The 24,452-nt window shown below is 41.7% G+C and overlaps 1 protein-coding gene across 1 annotated transcript in view; it reads left to right on the top strand.

Annotated features, from left to right (window-relative positions):
* Positions 1 to 18,665, top strand: part of LOC124787719 (luciferin sulfotransferase-like) — a 313,245-nt gene extending 294,580 nt beyond the window's left edge. Inside the window, exons 6-7 of the mRNA XM_047254564.1 lie at positions 390 to 484; positions 15,203 to 18,665. Coding sequence (XP_047110520.1) covers positions 390 to 484; positions 15,203 to 15,523 — 416 coding nt within the window. The 3' untranslated portion in view covers positions 15,524 to 18,665. The remainder of the gene's footprint in view (positions 1 to 389; positions 485 to 15,202) is intronic.
* The last annotated feature ends 5,787 nt before the right edge of the window (positions 18,666 to 24,452 follow it).

Genomic DNA, 24,452 nt, shown 5'->3' with positions numbered 1-24,452 from the left:
AGTAGTCACAATACGGGAATGCCCTCCATCAAAAACTATTTTTCTGAAAATTAATTTGTTGTTTCACTTTTCACACAGAAATATAACAGTGGCTTTTTCCGGTATAGCTTTTCAGTTTCCACTGTGTATACTAGCTCTAATTTAGGGTATTGGATTCTATTAAATATAGTAGATGTAAGACCCCCTATAACGTATGTGATGTAACGTTTGTAGCGTAAAATATGTATAATTCCTGGTGAAGTGTCAAAGTGGGCCTAATGGCTCAGATTGTACCCTGGTGTATTAATAAAAATAAATAAATGTTTAGTGCCACAGCTCTTGCACCTACTTAAACTTTTATGTCGTTTGCCGAAAACTTTTATTAACGGTCTATATTTTTTTTTTCACAGTGCTCTTCAGTCCATTTTGGAGCCACGTGCTTGACTACTGGAGTCTACGCCATGAACCAAACATTCTTTTCAACACATATGAAGAAATGAAGAAGGTGAGACTCGGAGGAAGATCATTATAGCCAACTAGCAGAATGTATTGTACACAATGATTAAACTCTCCATGTGACGAGGAGAAATAATTAATGATGGGTACAAAATCGCGTAATGTGAATTTGTTTCATCGTGGTGCCTACGTATGATCCGAACTGAGTATGCTTAGCTACTATCTGAGAGGTGATGCATTTGATAGCATAAGTACGAGTTTGTGTGTTGCTGTATACAATTTTGTAGATTATATTAGATTACATTGGAGATTATATCAGATACGACACTTCGTGGAACGTGTCCATTAACAAAAGGTTTCTCTACATGCCACAGTTCAAGGGTTTTTAAGTTGTAAGATTATTAAAAATTCATTTATTGAGTTGGAATTGCCTAAGATTACAATTGACGTATTTCTCAGCCGCTTGACCTGACCAGGGAAATTACCTCTAGAGCCAGTCTTGAGCATAATCTACACTAGAATTCCCTCTAGACTGTGAAATGTCAGTAGGGTCCTAAATTCTCACTAATTGTACCTTTAAATTCTTGTGGCGGACAGTATTCCCAGTCATCCGTGTGCACATGAACAGGAAAGGGAAACTAAACTGTAAGTTCACGTAACTGGAGCGAGCAATGTCATCCACGATCCAAACATCCGTACTTGACAGACTTATGACAACAAAATGTGGCGTTGTCAGAAATCACTTCTTCTCCACGGACGGCAGCTGTTGATGTTGCAGGCCACTTCTGTCACCAAAACGAAGAGACCGTGGTGTACGATATCAACAGTGGCAGGCGATCTTGCTGTGATACACTGATATGCCAGAACTTTACGACCACCTACCTAATAGCCATTATGTCCATCTTTGGCACGGATATGGACGGCCAAACTTCGAGGCATGGAAGCAGTGAAGACTTGACTGCTCGCCGGAAGGAGTAGGCACCACATCTCCACGTTCAATTACATCCAAGATTTGTTCAATCGGGTTCAGATCTGGCGAGTTGGGAGGCCAGCACATCAACAGGAACTCGCCACTGTGTTCCTCGAACCTCTCCTAGCCTTTTGACATGGCGCGTTACCTTGCTGAAAAATGCCGTAAGGAAACATGAGCGTCATGAAGAGGTGTACGTGTGTGGAAACAGTGTCGGATACCCATTGGCCGGCATGATACCTTCCACGAGCTCCACTGGACCCATTGAAGCGCACTCGAATGTTCCCAGAGAAAAATGAAGCCGCCACCTGCTTGTCTCTGTCTCGCAGTACAGATGTCAAGGAGCTGTTCCTCTGGAAGACAACGAACTCGCGCCCTTCCATCGGCATGATAGTGAAGGCATTGGGACTTGTCTGATCATGAAAACCTGCTCCACTACGCCAACATCCAATGCCGATGGTCATATGCCCAGTTTTGTCGTAGCTGTCGATGTCATGGTGTTATTACTAGCACATGCAAGGAGGCTCATTGTTAGGACAGTTCGGTGCCCAGAATTAAAGTCTGATGTTAGTTCCGCCACAGTTCGCCTCCTGCCCTGTTTTACCAGTCTGACCAGCCTACGACGTCTGACATCTGTAATGAGTGTGGCCTTATGCCACTTGTTCAAGTCACTCACCACAGCACTCCTCGAACTCACAACAAGTTGTACAGTTTCCAAAATGCTCCAGCTGAGCCTCTAAAAAAATGGTTCAAATGGCTCTGAGCACTATGGGACATAACTTCTGAGGTCATCAGTCCCATAGAATTTAGAACTACTTAAACCTAACTAACCTAAGGACATCACACACATCCATGCCCGAGGCAGGATTCGAACCTGCGACCGTAGCGGTCACGCGGTTCCAAACTGAAGCGCTCAGAACAGCACGGCCACACCGGCCGGCAGCTGAGCCTCTGTGCCATCATATTCTGCCCTCAGTCAAACTCAGCTATCTGGTGTGCTTTCCTCATACTACACATGGGCAGAATGCTCACTAATACTACATGTACCGTGCGTGTATCTGACTAGCAGTCGTTCCTCGCCAGGTAACACTGCTATCGGGTGGACGGATTTATATCGACAGCAGTTCGGTGGTCATAATGTTCTGGTTGACCAGTGTAAATCAAGATGCAGTGCAGTTCATCTCCCAAGGCATACCTCCAGTTGTGTGCTGATAGGTGTTGGACAGTTATGGTATTGAAAAGTTACCCACCATGGGGACATTTGTAGGATATCGCAGTGCCTGTGTTGTTAAGAAAAACGATCTAATGTTTCTTCAGACGTACAAGTATAACCAGAGGAACAGGTCCAGTGGCAACTACAGCCGTTATGAAATACGTGAAATGTATTGGTAGTTGCGAATATGAACAACCATCAGATGTATAATTGAATGACGATAGTGAAAATTTCCGCGAGACCGGAACTCGAAGCTGGATGTCCCACTTTACACGAGCAGTCACTTTAACCACTTTGGCTATCCAAGCACGACTCATAACCAGACTCAAACATCCATATGTCGTCGATCACGCGAGACAACCTGCATTCATACACATTGATGTACAACGGAAGGAAAATAGTATCGCTCTTCTTAACAACACAGGCCCTACAATATCGTATTTATCCGCCAATACCAGTCACTGGCTTCCAAAAAAAATGTTCTCCCCGGCATAGGAATCACATAATGTGTCTATGGGTGCAAGCTGTGACATAGGAACGATGGCATATGGAAGTTTGTGTCTCTCCATGAGTTGTGCATGGATAGAAAAACCAGTTAAAGTGACTGCTCCCAGAAAGCGGTAAATCCGGCTTCCAGTACCGGTCTAGTACAAAGATTCATTGTCATCATTCCCTGATGGTTGTTCATTTTCGCAGCTGCTAATACATTTCATGGAACATTTGTAGTTGAGTATGTCTCTTATTCTTTATCAATTACAGAGGAATATTTGGACTTCAAGAGACAGTCAACAACCTCCATGGCATAGGCAACCCTGGTCAGCAAATCATGCAGGCAACAGCAGTAAGCCATCAGGAAAACAGCAAATGGCATGCATCCATTGGCGATGACGGATTTTGGTGGTGCGCTGTAGTCATTTATTTATTTATTTGTTTGTTTATTGTTCCGTGGGACCACATTTAGGAGAAGTCTCCATGGTCATGGAACGAGTCAATACATGAAATTATAACACGATTATAGAAACAGATAAAATGAAATGTCAGAAACATATTCAGGCGACAAGTCGTTAGTTTAAATAAAGAAAATCAAGAATGTAACACTGGAATTTGCTTAATTTTTTAGCTCTTCCAGGAGCTCCTCGACAGAATAGAAGGAGTGAGCCATGAGGAAACTCTTCAGTTTAGACTTAAAAGTGTTTGGGCTACTGCTAAGATTTTTGAGTTCTTGTGGTAGCTTATTGAAAATGGATGCAGCAGAATACTGCACTCCTTTCTGCACAAGAGTCAAGGAAGTGCATTCCACATGCAGATTTGATTTCTGCCTAGTATTAACTGAGTGAAAGCTGCTAACTCTTGGGAATAAGCTAATATTGTTAACAACAAACGACATTAAAGAAAATACGTACTGTGAGGGCAATGTCAAAATTCCCAGACTATTGAATAGGGGTCGACAAGAGGTTTTCGAACTTACACCATACATAGCTCGAACAGCCCGTTTTTGAGCCAAAAATACCCTTTTTGAATCAGAAGAATTACCCCAAAAAATAATACCATATGACATAAGCGTATGAAAATATGCGAAGTATACTACTTTTCGTGTTGAAATGTCACTTATTTCAGATACTGTTCTAATGGTAAATAAAGCGGCATTCAGTTTCTGAACAAGATCCTGAACATGGGCTTTCCACAACAGCTTACTATCTATCCGTATGCCTAGGAACTTGAACTGTTCCGTCTCGCTTATAACATGCCCATTCTGTCTGATTAAAATGTCAGTTCTTGTTGAATTGTGGGTTAGAAACTGTAAAAACTGAGTCTTACTGTGATTTAGCATCAAATTATTTTCCACAAGCCACGAACTTATATCATGAACTACATTATTTGATAATGTTTCAATATTACACACAAGATCCTTCACAACCAAGGTGGTGTCATCAACAAACAGAAATATTTTTGAATCACCTGTAATACTAGAAGGCATATCATTTACATAAATAAGAAACAGCAGTGGCCCCAGCACCGACCCTTGGGGAACGCCCCATTTAACAGTGCCCCATTGGGACTGAACATCATTACCACTCTCAATATTGCGGAGAATTACCTTCTGCTTTCTGTTCTTAAAGTAGGAGGCGAACCAATTGTAAGCTACTCCCCTTACTCCATAGTGTTCCAACTTCTGCAGTAATATTTTGTGGTCAACACAGTCAAAAGCCTTCGTTAAATCAAAGAAAACACCTAACGTTCGCAACCTTTTATTTAATCCGTCCAAAACCTCACAGAGAAAAGAGACTATAGCATTTTCAGTTGTTAAGCCATTTCTAAAACCAAACTGTACATTTGACAGCAAATTATGTGAATTTAAATGCTGCAGTAACCTTGTATATACAACCCTCTCGATAACTTTAGCAAACACCGATGGCATAGAAATAGGTCTATAATTGTCAACATTATCCCTGTCTCCCTTTTTATAAAGTGGCTTCACTACCGAGTACTTTAATCGGTCAGGAAACCGACCACTCCTAAAGGAAAAGTTACAGATATGGCTAAGTACTGAGCTAACATACGTGGAACAATACTTCAGTATTCTGCTAGATACCCCGTCATATCCATGAGAGTTCTTGGTCTTTAGTGATTTAATTATTAACTCAATCTCCCTCTTGTTAGTATCATGGAGGAGCATTTCAGGTAACAGTCTCGGAACACTTTTTTCTAAGAGCGCTATATGATTCCCTGTTGGGACTAGGTTTCTATTTAGTTCACCTGCTATATTCAGAAAGTGATTATTAAGTACTGTACATATATGCGACTTATCAGTAACACGGACATCCCCACTACGCACTGATTCTATATTCTCGACCTGTCTCTGCAGACCAGCCACTTCCTTTACGACTGACCATATGGTTTTAATTTTACCCTGAGACTTAGCTATTCTATCTGCATACCACATACTTTTTGCCTTCCTAATAACTTTTTTAAGCACCTTACAATACTGTTTGTAATGGGCTGCTGCATTTAGATTTTGACTGTTTCTAACGTTTTGATATAATTGCCACTTTGTTCTACAAGATATTCTTATCCCTTTAGTCAGCCACCCAGGCTGCCTGTTTGTGCTAGTACCCTGTTTCGAACGTTCTAACGGAAAGCAACTTTCAAAGAGCACGAGAAAAGTCTTGAGGAAGGCATTATATTTATCGTCTACTGTATCAGCACTATAAACATCTTGCCACTCTTGTTCCTTGATAAGGTGTACAAAAGTCTGTACAGCTACTGGATCAGCTTTCCTAAAAAGTTGGTAACTATATTTAACATGTGTTGCAGCACAAAAATCTTTTAGACTTAAAATTTGTGCATCATGATCTGAAAGGCCATTCACCTTTTTGCTAACAGAATGCCCTTCTAATAATGACGAATGAACAAAAATATTGTCTATGGTTGTTTTACTGTTCCCTTGCACTCTCGTAGGAAAGAATACGGTTTGCATAAGATTATATGAATTAAGGAGGTCTACCAGCATCCTTTTCCTTGCACAATCACTTATACAATTAATATTGAAGTCACCACATATAACTAACTTTTTGTATTTCCTATAAAGTGAACCAAGAACCTCCTCTAGCTTTAGCAAAAATGTTGTGAAATCGGAGTCTGGGGATCTATAAAGAACAGCAGTAAGAAGTCTAGCTCCACTAAATTTAACCACACCTGCACAACATTCAAACACCTTTTCAGTGCAGTACTTTGAAACATCAATTGACTGAAATGGGATACCGTTTATCACATACATGGCTACTCCCCCACACCGCAAAGAGCTCCTCGAAAAGCTGCCAGCCAACCTGTATCCTGGTAAAGGAAGCCTCTGAATTATCTCCTTATTTAAGAAGTGTTCAGATATACCAATAATTTCAGAGTCAACATCTATAAGCAGTTCACTAACTTTATCTCTAATACCTTGTATATTTTGATGAAATATACTAATTCCCTCATTAATCGGATACCCAAGCTTTGTAGAAAGTGGTTTCTTTGTTAGAGAGACTTCCCTTAAGCAAGAATACCTATCAGCTGACTTCAATCTAAAAAAGGTACAGCTCTAACACCCACAACTACCGGAATTTTCCCATGAGTGATCCCACCACCCCCACCTATGCTGTCACCTATAAGTTTTGCCAACCTCCCCTTCCCATACCTGTTGAGGTGCAGGCCATGTCTAGTGAAACCCATCCTACTGATAGACTCCACCGACACCACTGAGATGTGACTCATGCCTTCTGTCATCAGCGCACCCCCAAGTCTCATGTTATTACGCCTGACGGCTGTATTAAGATGAGGCCGATCGTGACGCTGAAACAGTTCCACGAAATGCACATTCGTGTTGCCAGTCTGAGTGGCTATCTTTTACAGGTCACCATCTATGTCATACTCCCCATCCCTATCAATACTATTACCAGCCCCACCCACAATCACTACCTGATCCTCTTTAGTAAAATCCCTACATAACCCCCCTATGTTAAAAGTCACCTGAGCCAATCCTGCATGAGGCTTCACAGTGCTGGTGACCTGGTACTCACTCCCCAAAACTTCCTGCAACTGCTGGCCTACACCTCTACCATGAGAACTACCTAACAGCAGAACCTTCTTCTTTCTCTTAGACTTTGCAACTGTCCTAGCCACCGTAACTGCTGAGGTCTGCTGCATACTTCCTACATCTGCAGCTACTAGAGATTCCTCTCCACTAGACTCTGACAGTTGGTCATATCTATTACAAACACCAATAGTAAAACTATCTGAAAATCTCCTTCTCCTAGCAGATCTCTTGCCAACAGCCAGCTCCCATTCCCCAACCCCCTTCTCCCTCCTCATCCTATCTAGCTCCTCCTGTGCGTTTTTCAACTGCACCTGAAGGGCACAGATCTTACGCTCCTGCTCCTCTATCAACTTACTCTTGCTACATAACCTGCAGTTCCAGGAGAGGATCTCACCAGAATGCCCACTGGCTTCCCCACTGCATTCCCCCCAGTGAAAATACTTCGAACAAGTCTCACACCGCAATCCACTACTCACGAACCTACGGCAAAGCCCACACTTCTCACTCATGGTAAAATTTTACAATTATTGAAACAAGAAAACAACTTTATCTAAGTTCCGCTACTACAATAAGAAGATGTTAAAAACTGACTACAATTATCACAAACTTGCTCTACAAGGGAAGTAACTACTATTATTGACAGTATTAATCAACAACAAATGAGAATATAACAAAATACTAACACAGAAAGAAAATCAAACGTCTAATGACAGTAACGAAACTGAAAGCAGTTCGCAAAAATTTCTTCTGAACCGCTGCTGAAATGAGGTTGTGGTGGCTGCCAGCAGTGAACAGTGGAAAGTAGCTATGGCTGCTGGTCTCCTGACGCATCTCAGTGGGAAGCATACTGGGTCACTTGGGGTCTAATTTCACGCTCCAACGTAGCTCATGACAGTGGTTTGTGTCCTCACTGGGTGATGGACAGCAACAGTGTACACTTTACCTGGGCAATGAACAGCGACACTGAACCCACTTGGACAGGACGGCTGGCAACTAGGCAGCCCAAACTCTAATCCATAGCTCACAAAGAAGGCGTCGTTCAGCAGATGGTATTCACGCAGCAGGTGGCCCAACAACATGAAGGCGCCTAGCCGACAGCGTTCAGTCTCTCCTCGGGCAATGACTGCATTTTTTGACAATTGATAATGATGGCTTTGTGGTTCCCCTTGAACTGCACGTCGATATGGGTCTCTTCTCATGACTAGCAGCACAACTGAGCATACTGAGCCTGACTGACACTGAGAGCCTAAATTATCCAGTACTTATACAAGCCAGACTACTAGGGTTTCTCAAACTGCATCATTCTTGACCTCTAAGTCATAAAATACGGGAGCCGCTGGGCGTAATCATTGTGAAATCATGAAAATTGCCATGGCTTTCCTGTATTACTAACTCCTCCAGAAGTCGTGTCAACACAGTAAAGTGTCACAACTCTGACTGAGGCGCTGGGCAGCGTCTTCTCCAATGTCAGTATGCTGAATACTGCTCTTTGCATGCTGGATACGTGTCCTTGTGTAGCAGCACATCATTAGTTAGCTGACTTGCAGTACCTTCCATATGATGTCATTCTGCTGAATCGAGGTAGAACCCATGTGTTTTGCCAAAAAGAAGAAAGGTGCCATATCCATAGTATTATAAATGGCGAGGTATACTGGTTAATTATTCACCACGATCAACAGGGCCAAAGTTGATTTACAGTCCACAGATCAAAAACAGTCAGTGGAATTTTAATACTGCGATGAGAATTTTGACAGCCTCAATCGTAATTAAGATGCCCATACAGTCTCACAGTGATGTAGATAAAACAAACAGCGACATGTGCAACTCACTGATGTTCGAAATGAATTATATAGTATACCACTTGTCATGTTTGTCTGCCTACCACAGTGCTTTGAGAAGTACTTTCGTACTAAATAATAGGATATAAACTTTTCTAACACTTCAATCTGATTACAGAAATGTTAGAGTCCATCCTTTATTGAGAATATACAGGAAATATGTTTTATAGTATGTGATTGCCACACTCTGATCCCGATAGTACTTTTTTATTGCATTATGGTAAAAAAGGGCCTTGCCCATATGGTGTGAAAATAGATGCATGCGACACGTCATGACAGGTAGTAAGGAATGTGTAAAAGCACTTTTATGGAACTATAAGGGTAGAAGACCCAGATAGAACAGCTCAGGTTCAAGAGGACATAAGGGAGGTTTGCAATCTTTCTCCGCTACTGTATAATAGTATATCGAAGAAGAGATGACAGAAATTGAACTAAGTTTCAGCACTTCGATTAAATACAAGAAATAATACGTATCAGTTGTAAGATTCGATGGCGACCGCTATGCTCTGTGAATTCGATCGGGAATTATAGTATCTGAATGGAAAGAATAATCTAAATGTGGTGGAATATGGATTGAAAGTAGTCCAAAGAAAGACGACAGTCATGAGGGCGGCAGAAATACAATTTTCAATAAAAATATTTAAACTGTGGTCCGAGGAAAAGATGAAGTGTTGGAAGTATGCTACATTGCAAGCAAAAAGACGAGATACAGGACTCAAGAAGCATTCAAGCAAAAGAAGTAGGTGAGCACAGCCAAAGAGGACATTCCTTATTATGGAAGTCTACCAGTATTCAACATGTCCGAAAATGTACGTCCGGAGCCCAGCATTGTTTGGAAGTGAAGCATGGACTGCCGGAAAACCAGAAATGATTGAAATAGAAGCGGTTGAGATACCGTGTTACACAAGGGCGCGGAATCATATTTGGCCCAATAAATTAACAATTGAGGAGGTGCCCTCGAGAATCGGTGAGGAAAGATACATGTACAAAATACAGTGTAGATTAGGGGAAGATGATAGGACATGTGTTAAGACGCCAGGGTATGGTGCTAGAAGGAGCTGAAAAAGGCAAAAAGTGCTGGAGAGGACGAAATTTGAGAGTAACCAACAAATAACTGAGGACGTTCTTTTTGATTATTACCCTGAGATGAAAACGTTTGCATAGAAGAGGAAGTAGTCGGATGGTGCTGCACAGGACCACCTGAGAAGACTTACACAACAAAACGAGGCTATCACGACGAACGTATCATTATGAAGACTGGTAGGGAGCCCGGAACATGTCACACCTGATATCAGGAATATCAGCACCACATATCCACAAGAGGCAACTATAACTTGCAACTGTGTAAAGACCCACAACACCGTCCTTTTCTGGCCATCACCCATCCCTACGGGACATAGCACTGCTTAACTGCCTCTAAGAAACTACCGTACAGTGTATTGCAGCTTCAGTATCTGGTATATCAAAGGACTGTATAAAACTCTAGAGATTATGTCGACATTAAATGAATAATTCGATAGTAATTAATCTCAGTGGAAGAAAACAGTAGTAGTGCTACGCCGGTTCCGTAATTCTGAGCAGCCATGACATGTTCACAGGTCAACAAACGAGATGTTTACAAATCTTGCAGTTCTGTTCTGCTTCTTTCTGGGGGTTATTTGCAAGTACATAATTTCCCGCTGGTTTCTGTTCCTCCAGTTCCATCGTTCTTACACCAGCAATGACATTTCGACTCTTATCAAGCCGACCAGTTGCCCTTCTAGCTCATAATGTTCCGCCTAATGCATCAACATCGCGCCATAACTTCATTTACTGCTTTGACAGTCTGGTAGTTACTCATCTGTTTATTATTTTATTCTTATATTTTATCCTGTCGTCCATAGTTTAGACACAGTTCGTTTCCAAGGATTTCAATCGTTATTGCTCGATTTAGGACTGAAACTAGTGAAATTACTTCACTGAAAATTCTATGAAGCAATATTAAATTGAGACAAAATATTTCACACCTTTATAATGAACTATTTAACAAATTAAAACTATTGTGTTGAAATAAAATGGATTGAACAATAAACTTTGGATAAATATTCCAAATGACTGGCTGAAGAAAATAACCTTGCCTTTAAGAGAGTCAATATTACAGATAAGTAAGAGATGCTCAATAGAGTTTGGGGATAGCTCCGTGTATTATCTAGATCTAACTATGGATATTAATATGGTGTCCGATAGAATAGATACCATTGGTGATCTTGCAGCTCTCAAAGAATGAAATTACACTGAAATGAGACCTTTGCAGCTGCTTACAGGCGTTGATAAATATCAACGGGGACAGTTGAAAATGTGTGCCCCGACCGCGACTCGAATCCGGGATCTCCTGCTTCCATACAGATGCTCTGTCTGACTGAACCATCGAGGACACAGAGGATGATGCGACTGCAGGGACTTATTTCTGGCAAGCTCCCCGTGAGACCCACATTTCCATCATATTCATATTCATACATATGAGGCTTACCGGCCGGCCGAAGTGGCCGAGCGGTTAAAGGCGCTACAGTCTGGAACCGCAGGACCGCTACGGTCGCAGGTTCGAATCCTGCCTCGGGCATGGATGTGTGTGATGTCCTTAGGTTAGTTAGGTTTAAGTAGTTCTAAGTTCTAGGGGACTTATGACCACAGCAGTTGAGTCCCATAGTGCTCACAGCCATTTGAACCATTTTTGAGGCTTACCGGCCAATGATCAACTGTAGTGCGATGCACTCTCGTTGCCTAAACTCTTACGGGATTCAGTAGATTGACTGCCGCGGGTAATGAGTATAGTGGGCAGGGGCACTACAGATGTATTGTGTGGACAATAAGTTGGAAATATGGGTCTCACGGGGAGCGTGCCAGAGGTAAGTCCCTGCAGTCACACTATCCTCTGTGGCTCAGTCGGATAGAGCGTCTGCCATGGAAGCAGGAGATCCCGGGTTCGAGTCGAGGTCGGGGCACACATTTCCACCTGTCCCCATTGATATTTATCAACGCCTCTAAGCAGCTACAAAGTTATGATTTCAATATAATTTCATAGATATTAATGGTCACGTTCATACTTTCAAAATTTACAGGAAACATACCACTCCATATGTTGTAATACATGACGATTCTCAACACTCCAGTGACCTACAAAAATGGTGCCTCTTATTCGATGTCATATCGTCTTCTACACAACCCCAATTAACGACAGTGAAATAGCACCTGACAGTGGCTACCCTCCTGACATGGTGGACTCCATAATGGCTAAAAAAACAGAAACGAGAAGTCTCCTCTTCTCTTGAACATTTTCTCGAACCACCACCTGAAGACGTCAATAAATGGTGCACGAAATCATTTTTAGGAAACATTTCCCTGAATGTGGTCAGAAAGCTTAAACCCAGGAAATTAAAACATAATTTTATGTGCACAATAGTATTGGTAACTTTTTGCCCCATGGTAAAGACAAAACTTCAGCTTTGAAAAAGATTAGAATATATAGAGTCACTTGGATTCTGGCCAGTTCTGTCTAGGTCAGTCTGACAGGGCAATATACAACCGTTTGAAAACTTAGTAAAGAAGACTCTACTTTTGCAGACCACCTCTTTAAAAAAGGCCGTAGTTACAAGGTACAACATGAAGTCCTACATTATACCAATAAATGGAGGTTAATGAACTAGCTTGAAATGATGGTAGTTAATGAACATATGCTCATTAGCTTAGTACTGAATAATCAGAGTTCACTTATGCACAGCTTGCAACTGCAGATACTACCCATAATAGTAGTTAGACGATATCGTAAATAACCCTTCCCTCATCCTCATAAGTCCCGCTTTTCCTGTCTTCCATCTACTGTAGTCCAGTTGCTGTGTTAAAAAGCTTTTACTTTCTGTAATCATGGCTTTTTCACTTACCTGCTTCATCTCAGTATATCTTACATATTTATAGTATTATATCCGTTAAAGACAACATTATTTTGTTGAGCCACGCATTTGGGACTTGTCACCAAAGTTTACTGTTCGATTTATTATCTTCTCCAGAACAACTGTTGTAATCCGGCACATTGATCGTTATTTAACGTGTCACTTATTTTATCTAACTCCAATAGTTATTCATTGCATTTTCACTCAACTAATTTCTCTCATTTTAGTTTAAAACGAACACTAATAATTACCATAATTGGAAAGGAACTTAGGTACTCAGCGGCTGCACTAGTTTAAAATCTTTGAGCGTACAAAAATTTTACAGTAACACGTATTTATCTTTGTATCTGATCATCAAGTAATAACCGAAAACCGGTTTGTAAAAGAAAACTTTGGCAAACAACATTTTTTTTCAACAGCTAACATAGTACTACTTGCACTAATCATAGCTATCTTTACTGCAAAACTGGACATACTACCACAGAACTACAGTTGCGGCTGATATTGAAACACAGTAATTTTACTAATGTCTGACACCTCTGTTGACTACAAATTATTAATAAACAATTTCAAATTAGCAGTAACAAGTTATTTGTGTGTCAGATTCCAGAAAACACTCCATCGCTACTCGGTCCGTGGGAACGTCCTGCCAGTTTCTTGGTGGAATCTGTCTCTGCCGTTGTCTGCTAGCTCCCTGAGTGCAGGAGACTACTCTACTATTCTGAAGAAGCGCCCTTGTTTCTGGCATGCCTACCCACGTCATTCCGATCATGGATCCTCGGGTGGCGAGACTTGGGACGTATGACTGCGATGCTGTTGTCTTAAAATTTCTGTCTTTCTTCTCTCGAATGGCCTGTTAGCTATCAGTCTGCAGTAACTGGTGACCTCGAATGTCTTCTCTGTGTTGCACCTCGGTCTTCCGGTGCGACCTATAGCAATCAAATCGATGCTGATAGAGAACATGTGGCTCTACCCAAACCATTCTTGCAATGGTGTCGGCGGTATTACCCAGAATGTGTCATGTTTTCTCCCTGATGTCACGTCTTCCATACTAATTTAGTTGGTGCTGGTCATTGTCAACTTCATCTGCGTATAGCGGATGTATCCAGATAGTCTGTTCTGACCTGCCTTCATCTCCAGAAGCACACTCGGAGGTGTTCCTCTCCTGATTCGATAACAGTAGGTGGTGTTAGAGCCATGATCGATAGAGAAATATGTCAGTCCTGTCGATGGAGCAGTTGCTTCATTCACTGGGTTTGCTTATTGTTCGGGAGGAAACTGTGTGATATTCTTACTGTAGGGATATCATCCTACAGTTGAAACGTCCCCTTTGGAAAATTTATGAATGACTGTCCTGATAAACCTCTTACGTTATTTGGTTTTCAAACAGCTGAGCAGAACTGAACGTACTTAGACATTTCGCCCTCTACTTATTCTGATCAACACTAAACTGACACACAATATTTTTAGCGCAACGCAATCTGACTTTCTATAATCCCTACAAAAGAATGGCCCTGACTAACAATAACCTATACCTTTCATGAATCACTTACCTCACAAAAATCTTCGTTAGTCGAACTACTGCAATACAGCGAGCGCCAATACTGCCAGCTAAATACAAGATTCTAACTACTGAAGGCATTAATTTCTGATAGGCATAGTTAGCAAATGAAAGATTTTGATAGAGAGCAAACAATGTATTTACCATAATAGTGTTCAAAAGTCATAATATATACATCAGTCCATGATATCCAATATTACAAATTTACTCCTTCTGATGGACACACGTCCAGATCGTCGGCTCTCAAAATTCTGCCATCTCTCTCCTCACATCCGCCTCTGCTGGCGGCTCACCTCCAACTGCGCAACGCTACGCGCTGTTCACGTCCAACTGCCCAACACTACAATAGCGAATATTCTAACAATGCCAACCAGCCACAGACTGCACACAGTACAAACAGTGATTTTCATACAGAGCGCTACGTGACGTTACCAACATAAAAACCTAAACAGCCTACTTACACAGTTTCTGCCAGAGAAGAATGATCACATGGCAAATTCGTTTGCTTGTGGTCTGTATGCCTGTTCTATTCTGAGCATCATGATGTTCTTCTCTCTTCATTCACTAGAGCTCTCCTTTTTAGCATATCCTTAGGTCGAGAGGGGCCTATAGTAAAATTAAATTATTCTACGTGTGTCACCTCTACTGCCAGTCACTGCACAGATCCACTGTTCTGCTCGCAGGATCTGCCCGGGGTGATTCGCCGCACGGCGCGCTTCCTGGACCGCCACCTGAGCGAGCAGCAGGTGGAGCAGCTGGCGCAGCACCTGAGCTTCAGCAGCATGAAGGACAACCCGGCCGTCAACAACGAGAAGTACGTGCAAGAGGAGATCCGCCGCAACCAGATGGACGACCGCGACGGGCAGCTGCGCTTCGTGCGCCGCGGCGAGGCGGGCGGCTGGCGCGCTGAGATGACGCCCGAGCTGGCCGAGCGCTTCGAGGAGTGGACGCGCCGACACCTCGAGGGCACCGACTACCGCGTCGGCGTCTCCGGCGGACACTGAACCACGCTTAGTCTTCCCATAATACGTCTTGGGAGCGCAAGCCCAACACAGTAGTTTTTACATAACACTGTCAGCTGCCAGCAAGCAAACCTCCATCTTCTTTCATTCTCTTGTGGCAACAATCACGAAAGCCTTTCCTGTTGCAGTAACGGGTTTGGACCATCCAGTAATCTTTATCAGACTGAGAGCAGATACTGACAGCACTGACATTGTTTCAATTGCTTTGTCGAATTGAAATAATTGAGTTCGCAAATCAAAGGGCAACGATACGTCACTGCTTCCTGAGAGTGCTTTTCGTCCGATGACGAATACTGGCTGATCGAAACTGCTTACTCTATTGTGAAATACTTTCGGGATTATCGTCATTAGTAAATAAAAGAAGACAATTAATCAGCAATATACTTCATTATTTGCGAAGAGATCTTTCTTTGCTGCCAGTTTCAGTCTATTTCACCATCATCTTGCAACATACACAATTTTTATGTGGTGTCCGCAGAGCATGGAGCGAACCACTACATCCGCCTTATGACATGAAGATGGCCGATGATGACCACAAGAGGTAATTTCATATTTAAATTGTTGTGATTTTGCCATACAAATAATTATTATTGGCGTCTACAGTACGACTGAGCTATGGCTAGTTCCAAAATAAAGGTTTATTAGGTAGCTTATGAGGTTACATAATAATTTCTTCGGATGTTTACGAACTGTGTGGCGCTGCCTAAACTTATGTTTAAGGACAGGCAGCTGTTCGCCACTTCACTGCGTGGAAGCCGCTTGCAGCCATTCATTGCTGCTGAGATGGTGTAGTTACTTAGAACTTCTATGATAGTCATAGACTGGGAACACTAACTTCCGTTGTAGTGTGTTTGGTGTTTCATTATGTTAGTTTACAGCCAGTTACCAAAGATAAACCAATAAGTGAGCAAATAAAACAAGGAATAGGGAAACAACAACGTACGAGTGTTCCCGTGCATTTATTCAACCAGCACTGTTTTCGAGCAGTCTTTCTACTCCAATTACCTTCTCAAGTGTTGTTAACACCTCTGTATTTGTCTGTGAATCTTTCTGCTGCCTGCGCAATTGAAGACAGTTTTGGAGTTTAACAATAGTTGCCAGTAGCTCCTCTGTATTTCGACATCGTCACACAAGACACTTGAAAACATTAACAAATTCTACAAGTAAAGCTGTCGCGTTCTAGACTAAGCAGTTCAATAGTGAAGTGGTCAACAAAGGACAAACAGTTGACAATAAATTATTTCGTCCTGCTTATGATTACACTACCGACTCAACTTTTATTTAATAATACCGACATTCATATCAATCACATCATAAGGATTTCAGGTATAAGTGAATCGTTTATTTTTCTTTTAAAATCAACATCGTCTAAATGAATCAAGTTTCTGTAACAGGAGACCACAGGAAAGAATACGTGCGTATTTCACATACTTAAATATGTTCTGAGAACTAATGTCATTCAGCTGCTCTATACGTGAACACACGAAGTTTCCAGTGACACTTTTCAAACAATCCCTTTTTTCGATTTATGTGAACGGGAATTGAAATCAAATGTGGCCTATAAGTACAGACATTGTCATTTCATTTCTTTCATTACAGTGTTCACACACAGTGAACCAAAGGATTATAGGCATTATATGGAACTGCGAAAAACAATAAGTTTTGGCGGAGTTGATAGTGTTGACAGAGGTTTTCCCTCAGTACCGATTCTGGATGAATGTCCCTCACGAGCCTAGTGCACTGTAGTTAACCTAAACAAATTCAAAACCGATAGTTTGTCCGTATCTTAGTGACAGATTATTTTTATGAATAAAAGTTTAACTAAGCGAGAGATTATTAAACGATATGGCCATATATTTTCGGGAGACGAGTAAAAATTTACCGAAAAGTGTAGCGTGTTGTTTTAGGAGCATTGTGTCTGCAACAAGCGATTTGTTATGAAGCGGAAAAATAAATTTCCGGCTTATTTGTTCAAAGCACGTGGCAGAATATATCATTCGTGACACACAGCTGTATATCTTAACAGTAACAACAAAATACTGTACTCAGTAAATCGAAATACCGTTGTTTCAAGCAACAAACTGCCTATAATCGTTCAGTAAATTCAGGTTACTACTTTTATAGCTCCCTTGTTCAATTCATAAGACATTTCGTGTGTGTCATGGATAAAAGCGTTCAGCAATCGCGAACCGTATGCAAATGACATTCAAATGTACAAATGTTTATTTGCTGAAGTTAAGGTATTTATGTAGAGTTTCAACCAGACGGGTAGGGTGTATACATAATAAATTAATGGCAACTGGGATTCCTTTCTAGTCCCCTGCAGTTCTTGCGTTATTTTATAGTAAATATCCTTCTAATAATTACACCTGTATAATAAAGCGAAGGAGTAAAATGTGTCTTCTGCTACTGAATTTCAAACGACATACACAAGCAAGAAACAAATCACGGAAACTAGCAGCCCAGAATTCTACGTCTAACTTTACTATTCCTATAAAACAATTGAAATTTGTCTGATTCAAAGCTCTTTACGTTTTTGAACACTGTTATTTTCCAACAATTTGCAAACATCAAACGAAACTTGCAAGTAAATCACAACTCATCAAACTGCACCTAATGTCAGCATTGATACCATGTTCCACGACCAACCATGTTTCTCATGGGGGGTGTTACAAAATTTTGCAAATATAGTGACATCATAGTTCAATTTATCATTTTAAACTCAAGTCTAGCACCATACGCCGGACAGCACTGAAAAGACCGTCGTGATGTACTTTCTAGCTCTCCAGACGACTTAGTGACTTTAATGGTTACCTGTACAGTTATACAGTCCTTCAAGGAACACAACGGAAGAGAATTGTAATTCTGTAGCCTCTATGCAAGTCATATAGCTTTCTTTTGTAATTTAACGTCTATTCTACATCGGTGAACGAGTTTATTCTGTTCGTTGTTATTTGTGTGAAATGACGATATGCTTGTTGTTGTTGATATGCTAATATTTTTATGCACATGCTGTGTTGGGAAAATTTGTGGTCTCATTAACACGTGATTATATATCTGTAATTGTTGTTATAAGTTCTAATACTATAAATATTATTATACAAAACTTGTATGTAACCCCAAATTATACTGATTACTAAATAAATTATAATATATAGACTTATCCTTTTAATTTGAAGTATAGTGCGTCAGCAGAGGTGTGAGCGCACATTTTCTGTCTCTGATCCTTATAAGTTTCCGCGTCTTGTAATTTTAGTACGAATATCTAATTAAAAACATTTAATATAAACACACACACACACACACACACACAAGTTCGAACACCTCGAGAGCCAAACCAGAGAACTGTAAAACAAAAACAAAAAACAGAGAATTAACAAGCGTCTGTGATAACACTACAGCACACTACGAAATAACGTCTTTAACACACTTGACGTAATGATATCTTTGAAGTTTCAGCTGATACGCAATTTATTGTAATTTTTGAATGATCAGTGAGCGGACTTCAGAGAGCTGCCAGAAGCTCTTAATGAGGGATATTACTGCAGAACGGTACTAGCCGCTAAGTCCACATCAGTCATCTACAAATACTTCTATTTTATATTCTTTTGTACCTTCTGGCCTACGCAACATCGTCATACAATGCCTCGTTGCAGTACTTACACAACCGATTAGCTGTGAACTTTGATTTCACTCTCTCTGTAACACGATATGCTATGCTATTGATTTCTAGGATTGAATTGCGCCAATTGTACTGGCATCATCTGTGTGCAGTACTGCTACAGAACATTTCTGCTAGAGATTAAGGCCAATCGCTGGAACACAACAAGAAAGGAGCAATCATAGATAATACATCCCGAAAAACCCACAATTTATAGCGCTCCAGTTGGATGCAGACTCATTAACTCTTCTCTAACAGTGCAAAGTAACTAGGTATCATGATGTTCAGGTAAAGCTGAAAACAATTGAGAGTAAATCCCATAATTGTATAACCATTTATTCACCAATATAAAAGTCTCATCCAATTATGCGAGCAACAACCTATCTTCGTTCTCAAAATACACGTGATTTTTTAATCAGTATCATCCACTGTCTTCATCCAATAAACCTTAGAACGTTAGAACCAATTAATACGTTCCGTTCAGAGACACAGCTGACAATCATACATTTTTCTTTTTACAAAAATGAGAAATCAGCTCACAAATATATCGATAAGAAAAGATTTAGACAGCAGTTCATGTTCCACAATGGACTTTGTAATACCTGCACCAGGGGCTACTTTCATCAACTCACAGTTCCAACAGGCCAGGACGAGGAAAATGTCGGACCTCATGTAGCTATTGAAAGGGATATGGTCATGGGGACGCTCTGCACCCACTCAAAGGGTCGGCTGGAGTATGCTCTCAGCTCGCTTAAGAATAAACGGCTTGAGAAGGGCATGGTAGACAATGAGAAACTTTCTGATAATTCGTGGACCCCTAAAGGAAAATTTATATACAAAAGCATCAAGAACGCACACGTGGAAGCATGTGAAACTCCTGTTTGGCAGAAGCCGTTTCCGCTTGCCTTAAAAAGCGAGAAACGTGCATATAATTCATGGACTCCTGCAGGCTCCGAGAGATTTTGTAGACACAAAAGCGTAAACAGTGCACACAGAAAGGTGTGTGAAGCTATCGGCTGGCAGCAAGTGATTAGGGCTGCCTTAGAAAAGCGAGAAACTTGCGCATGATTCGTAGACACCTGCTGGATATTAGACTGAACTTTGACACAAAGTAACAGGAATGCTTATAGACAGGCAGGCGAAGCTATGGAAATGTGGAAGAAAAGTCTGCCTGCTTAAAAAAATTTGCTGGATGTTAAGAAGTTTGCTTATACATCACGAACAACAGCAGATTCTTGAACGAAGAGCAATCATTAGACTGTACAGGTCTCACGTAGAGATAGCCGTTATAAAGATGTATTGTGTGGCTGGTTTCACAGAAACTTAGGAACGAGAAAGAACATTGGAACCATGGTGCGTCCAACGCTGGGAACAACCACGACAGTAAACAAGTGGGAAAGACGCCTGTTCCTGAGATTCACACGGACCCACGCAAGACTGAAAATCTTGACGCTCCGTTCTAGGCTTGGTCAAGAAATGGTGATCATCACTGGGTGGCATTGTAAATTTAGTCAGACAATGACAACGCTGAGACGAGGAAATATTAAAGGAGTCTGTGAGCTAAGAAAATGATGAGAAGTGAGAAGACAGCTGGAAAGCAAGACGACATGGTGTCTCCTCCTCCCATCAACTACTTTGTACGCCGACTTTGAATCTGCCGATGATACTGTTACTGATACTGTGCCGCTAAAGCGGAGTTATTGAACGCAGTTTTCCGAAATTCCTTCACCAGGGAAGACGAATGGAATATTTCAGAATTTGAAACACGAACAGCTGCTAGCATAAGTTTCTTAGAAGTAGATACCTTAGGGGTTGCGAAGCAACTCAAATCGCTTGATACGGGCAAGTCTTCAGGTCCAGATTGTATACCGATTAGGTTCCTTTCAGATTAAGCTGATACAATAGCTCCCTACTTAGCAATCATATACAACCGCTCGCTCACCGAAAGATCTGTACCTACAGATTGGAAAATTGCGCAGGTCACACCAGTGTTTAAGAAGGGTAGTAGGAGTAATCATTCGAACTACAGACCTATATCATTGACGTCGGTTTGCAATAAGGTTTTGGAGCATATATTGTATTCAAACATTATGAATCATCGAAGGGAATGATCTATTGATACGTAATCAGCATGGTTTCAGAAAACATCGTTCTTGTGCAACGCAGCTAGCTCTTTATTCGCACGAAGTAATGGCCACTATCGACAGGGGATCTCAAGTTGATTCCGTATTTCTGGATTTCCGGAAAGCTTTTGACACCGTTCCTCACAAGCGACTTCTAATCAAGCTGCGGGCCTATGGGGTATCGTTTCAGTTGTGCGACTGGATTCGTGATTTCCTGTCAGGAAGATCGCAGTTCGTAGTAATAGACGGCAAATCATCGAGTAAAACTGAAGTGATATCAGATGTTCCCCAGGGAAGCGTCCTGGGACCTCTGCTGTTCCTGATCTATATAAATGACCTGGGTGACTATCTGAGCAGTTCTCTTAGGTTGTTCGCCGATTATGCTGTAATTTACTGTCTAGTAAGGTAATCCGAAGACCAGTATCAGTTGCAAAGCGATTTAGAAAAGATTTCTGTATGGTGTGGCAGGTGGCAGTTGACGCTAAATAACGAAAAGTGTGAGGTGATCCACATGAGTTTCAAAAGAAATCCGTTGGAATTCGATTACTCGATAAATAGTACAATTCTCAAGGCTGTCAATTCAACTAAGTACCTGGATGTTAAAATTACGAACAACTTCACTTGGAAAGACCACATAGATAATATTGTGGGGAAGGCGAGCCAAAGGTTGCGTTTCATTCGCAGGACACTTAGAAGATGCAACAAGTCCACTAAAGAGACAGCTTACACTACACTCGTTCGTCCTCTGTTAGAATATTGCTGCGCGGTGTGGGATCCTTACCAGGTGGGATTGACGGAGGACATCGAAAGGGTGCAAAAAAGGGCAGTTCGTTTTGTACGAGGACAGTTCAATAAGTAATGCAACACATTTTTTTTCTCGGCCAATTTTGATTGAAAAAACCGGAAATTTCTTGTGGAATATTTTCAAACATTCCCGCTTCGTCTCGTATAGTTTCATTGACTTCCGACAGGTGGCAGCGCTGTACGGAGCTGTTAAAATGGCGTCTGTAACGGATGTGCGTTGCAAACAACTGGCAGTGATCGAGTTTCTTTTGGCGGAAAACCAGGGCACCTCAGATATTCATAGGCGCTTGCAGAATGTCTACGGTGATCTGGCAGTGGACAAAAGCACGGTGAGTCGTTGGGCAAAGCGTGTGTCATCATCGCCACAAGGTCAAGCAAAACTGTCTGATCTCCCGCGTGCGGGCCGGCCATGCACAGCTGTGACTCCTGCAATGGCGGAGCGTGCGAACACACTCGTTCGAGATGATCGACGGATCACCATCAAACAACTCAGTGCTCAACTTGACATCTCTGTTGATAGTGCTGTCACAATTGTTCACCAGTTGGGATAATCAAAGGTTTGTTCCCGCTGGGTCCCTCGTTGTCTAACCGAACACCATAAAGAGCAAAGGAGAACCATCTGTGCGGAATTGCTTGCTCGTCATGTGGCTGAGGGTGACAATTTCTTGTCAAAGATTGTTACAGGCGATGAAACATGGGTTCATCACTTCGAACCTGAAACAAAACGGCAATCAATGGAGTGGCGCCACACCCACTCCCCTACCAAGACAAAGTTTAAAGCCATACCCTCTGCCGGTAAAGTCATGGTTACAGTCTTCTGGGACGCTGAAGGGGTTATTCTGTTCGATGTCCTTCCCCATGGTCAAACGATCAACTCTGAAGTGTATTGTGCTACTCTTCAGAATTTGAAGAAACGACTTCAGCGTGTTCGTAGGCACAAAAATCAGAACGAACTTCTTCTTCATGACAACGCAAGACCTCACACAAGTCTTCGCACCCGAGAGGAGCTCACAAAACTTCAGTGGACTGTTCTTCCTCATGCACCCTACAGCCCCGATCTCGCACCGTCGGATTTCCATATGTTTGGCCCAATGAAGGACGCAATCCGTGGGACGCACTACGCGGATGATGAAGAAGTTATTAATGCAGTACGACGTTGGCTGCGACATTGACCAGTGGAATGGTACCGTGCAGGCATACAGGCCCTCATTTCAAGGTGGCGTAAGGCCGTAGCATTGAATGGAGATTACGTTGAAAAATAGTGTTGTGTAGCTAAAAGATTGGGAAATAACCTGGTGTATTTCAATGCTGAATAAAACAACCCCTGTTACAGAAAAAAAATGTGTTGCATTACTTATTGAACTGCCCTCGTATTATCACGTAATAGGGGAGAGAGTGTGGCAGATATGATACGCGAGTTGGGATGGAAGTCATTAAAGCAAAGACGTTTTTCATGGCGGCGAGGTCTATTTACGAAATTTCAGTAACCAACTTTCTCTTCCGAATGCGAAAATATTTTGTTGAGCCCAACCTACATAGGTAGGAATGATCATCAAAATAAAATAAGAGAAATCAGAGCTCGAACAGAAAGGTTTAGGTGTTCGTTTTTCCCGCGCGCACTTTGGGAGTGGAATGGTAGGGAGATAGTATGGTTGTGGTTCGATGAACCCTCTGCCAAGCACTTAAATGTGAATTGCAGAGTAATCATGTAGATGTAGATGTAGATGATCGTTACTCCCATCTACACTTTGTGACTAATTCTTTTCCTGTTCCATGTTAAGTGGACTAATCTCTGTGGGCCATTGCTTCGGAATAAACCACTCAACTGAGCATTACAATTTCCTTGCCTAACATCTGCCTCCCGACACCGTAATACCGCTGCTTCAGCTATACAACCCATAGCTAGCAGTCTGGGACCTCCCTGCAGAGCCGCGACACCATTGAGAGCTGCTCTCTCGGACCGCACAACCACAACGCGTCGCGCTATTCTGACACATCGTCTGCAGCCGACAACGCCACACGGCGAATAACTACGAAGAATGTTGAGATTATTCATTCTGTCTTCCTTCCCCTTAGTAAGCGTGTTCACACCCGCCGAAATTCGCTCTGACACATGTAATTTCGTGGAAAAGGTACTGTGATAAAAACAAATTGTTCATGTTTTAATCCCACAATTAATCTTTCCCGTTTCCATATCAGTCATAACCTCATAACCTTTGCCCGTCTGATTTCATTGTAAGATCGTAGTAGTTATTTAACCTGCTGTTGTCTGTTGGTACTTCTAAGTACCACCTCCTTCGAGCACTGTTTATTGTGATTGCAC

This window comes from Schistocerca piceifrons, chromosome 3 (genome assembly GCF_021461385.2).
Source record: "Schistocerca piceifrons isolate TAMUIC-IGC-003096 chromosome 3, iqSchPice1.1, whole genome shotgun sequence".
Lineage (NCBI taxonomy): Eukaryota > Metazoa > Arthropoda > Insecta > Orthoptera > Acrididae > Schistocerca > Schistocerca piceifrons.
This window is presented reverse-complemented; position numbering and strand designations above follow the sequence as displayed.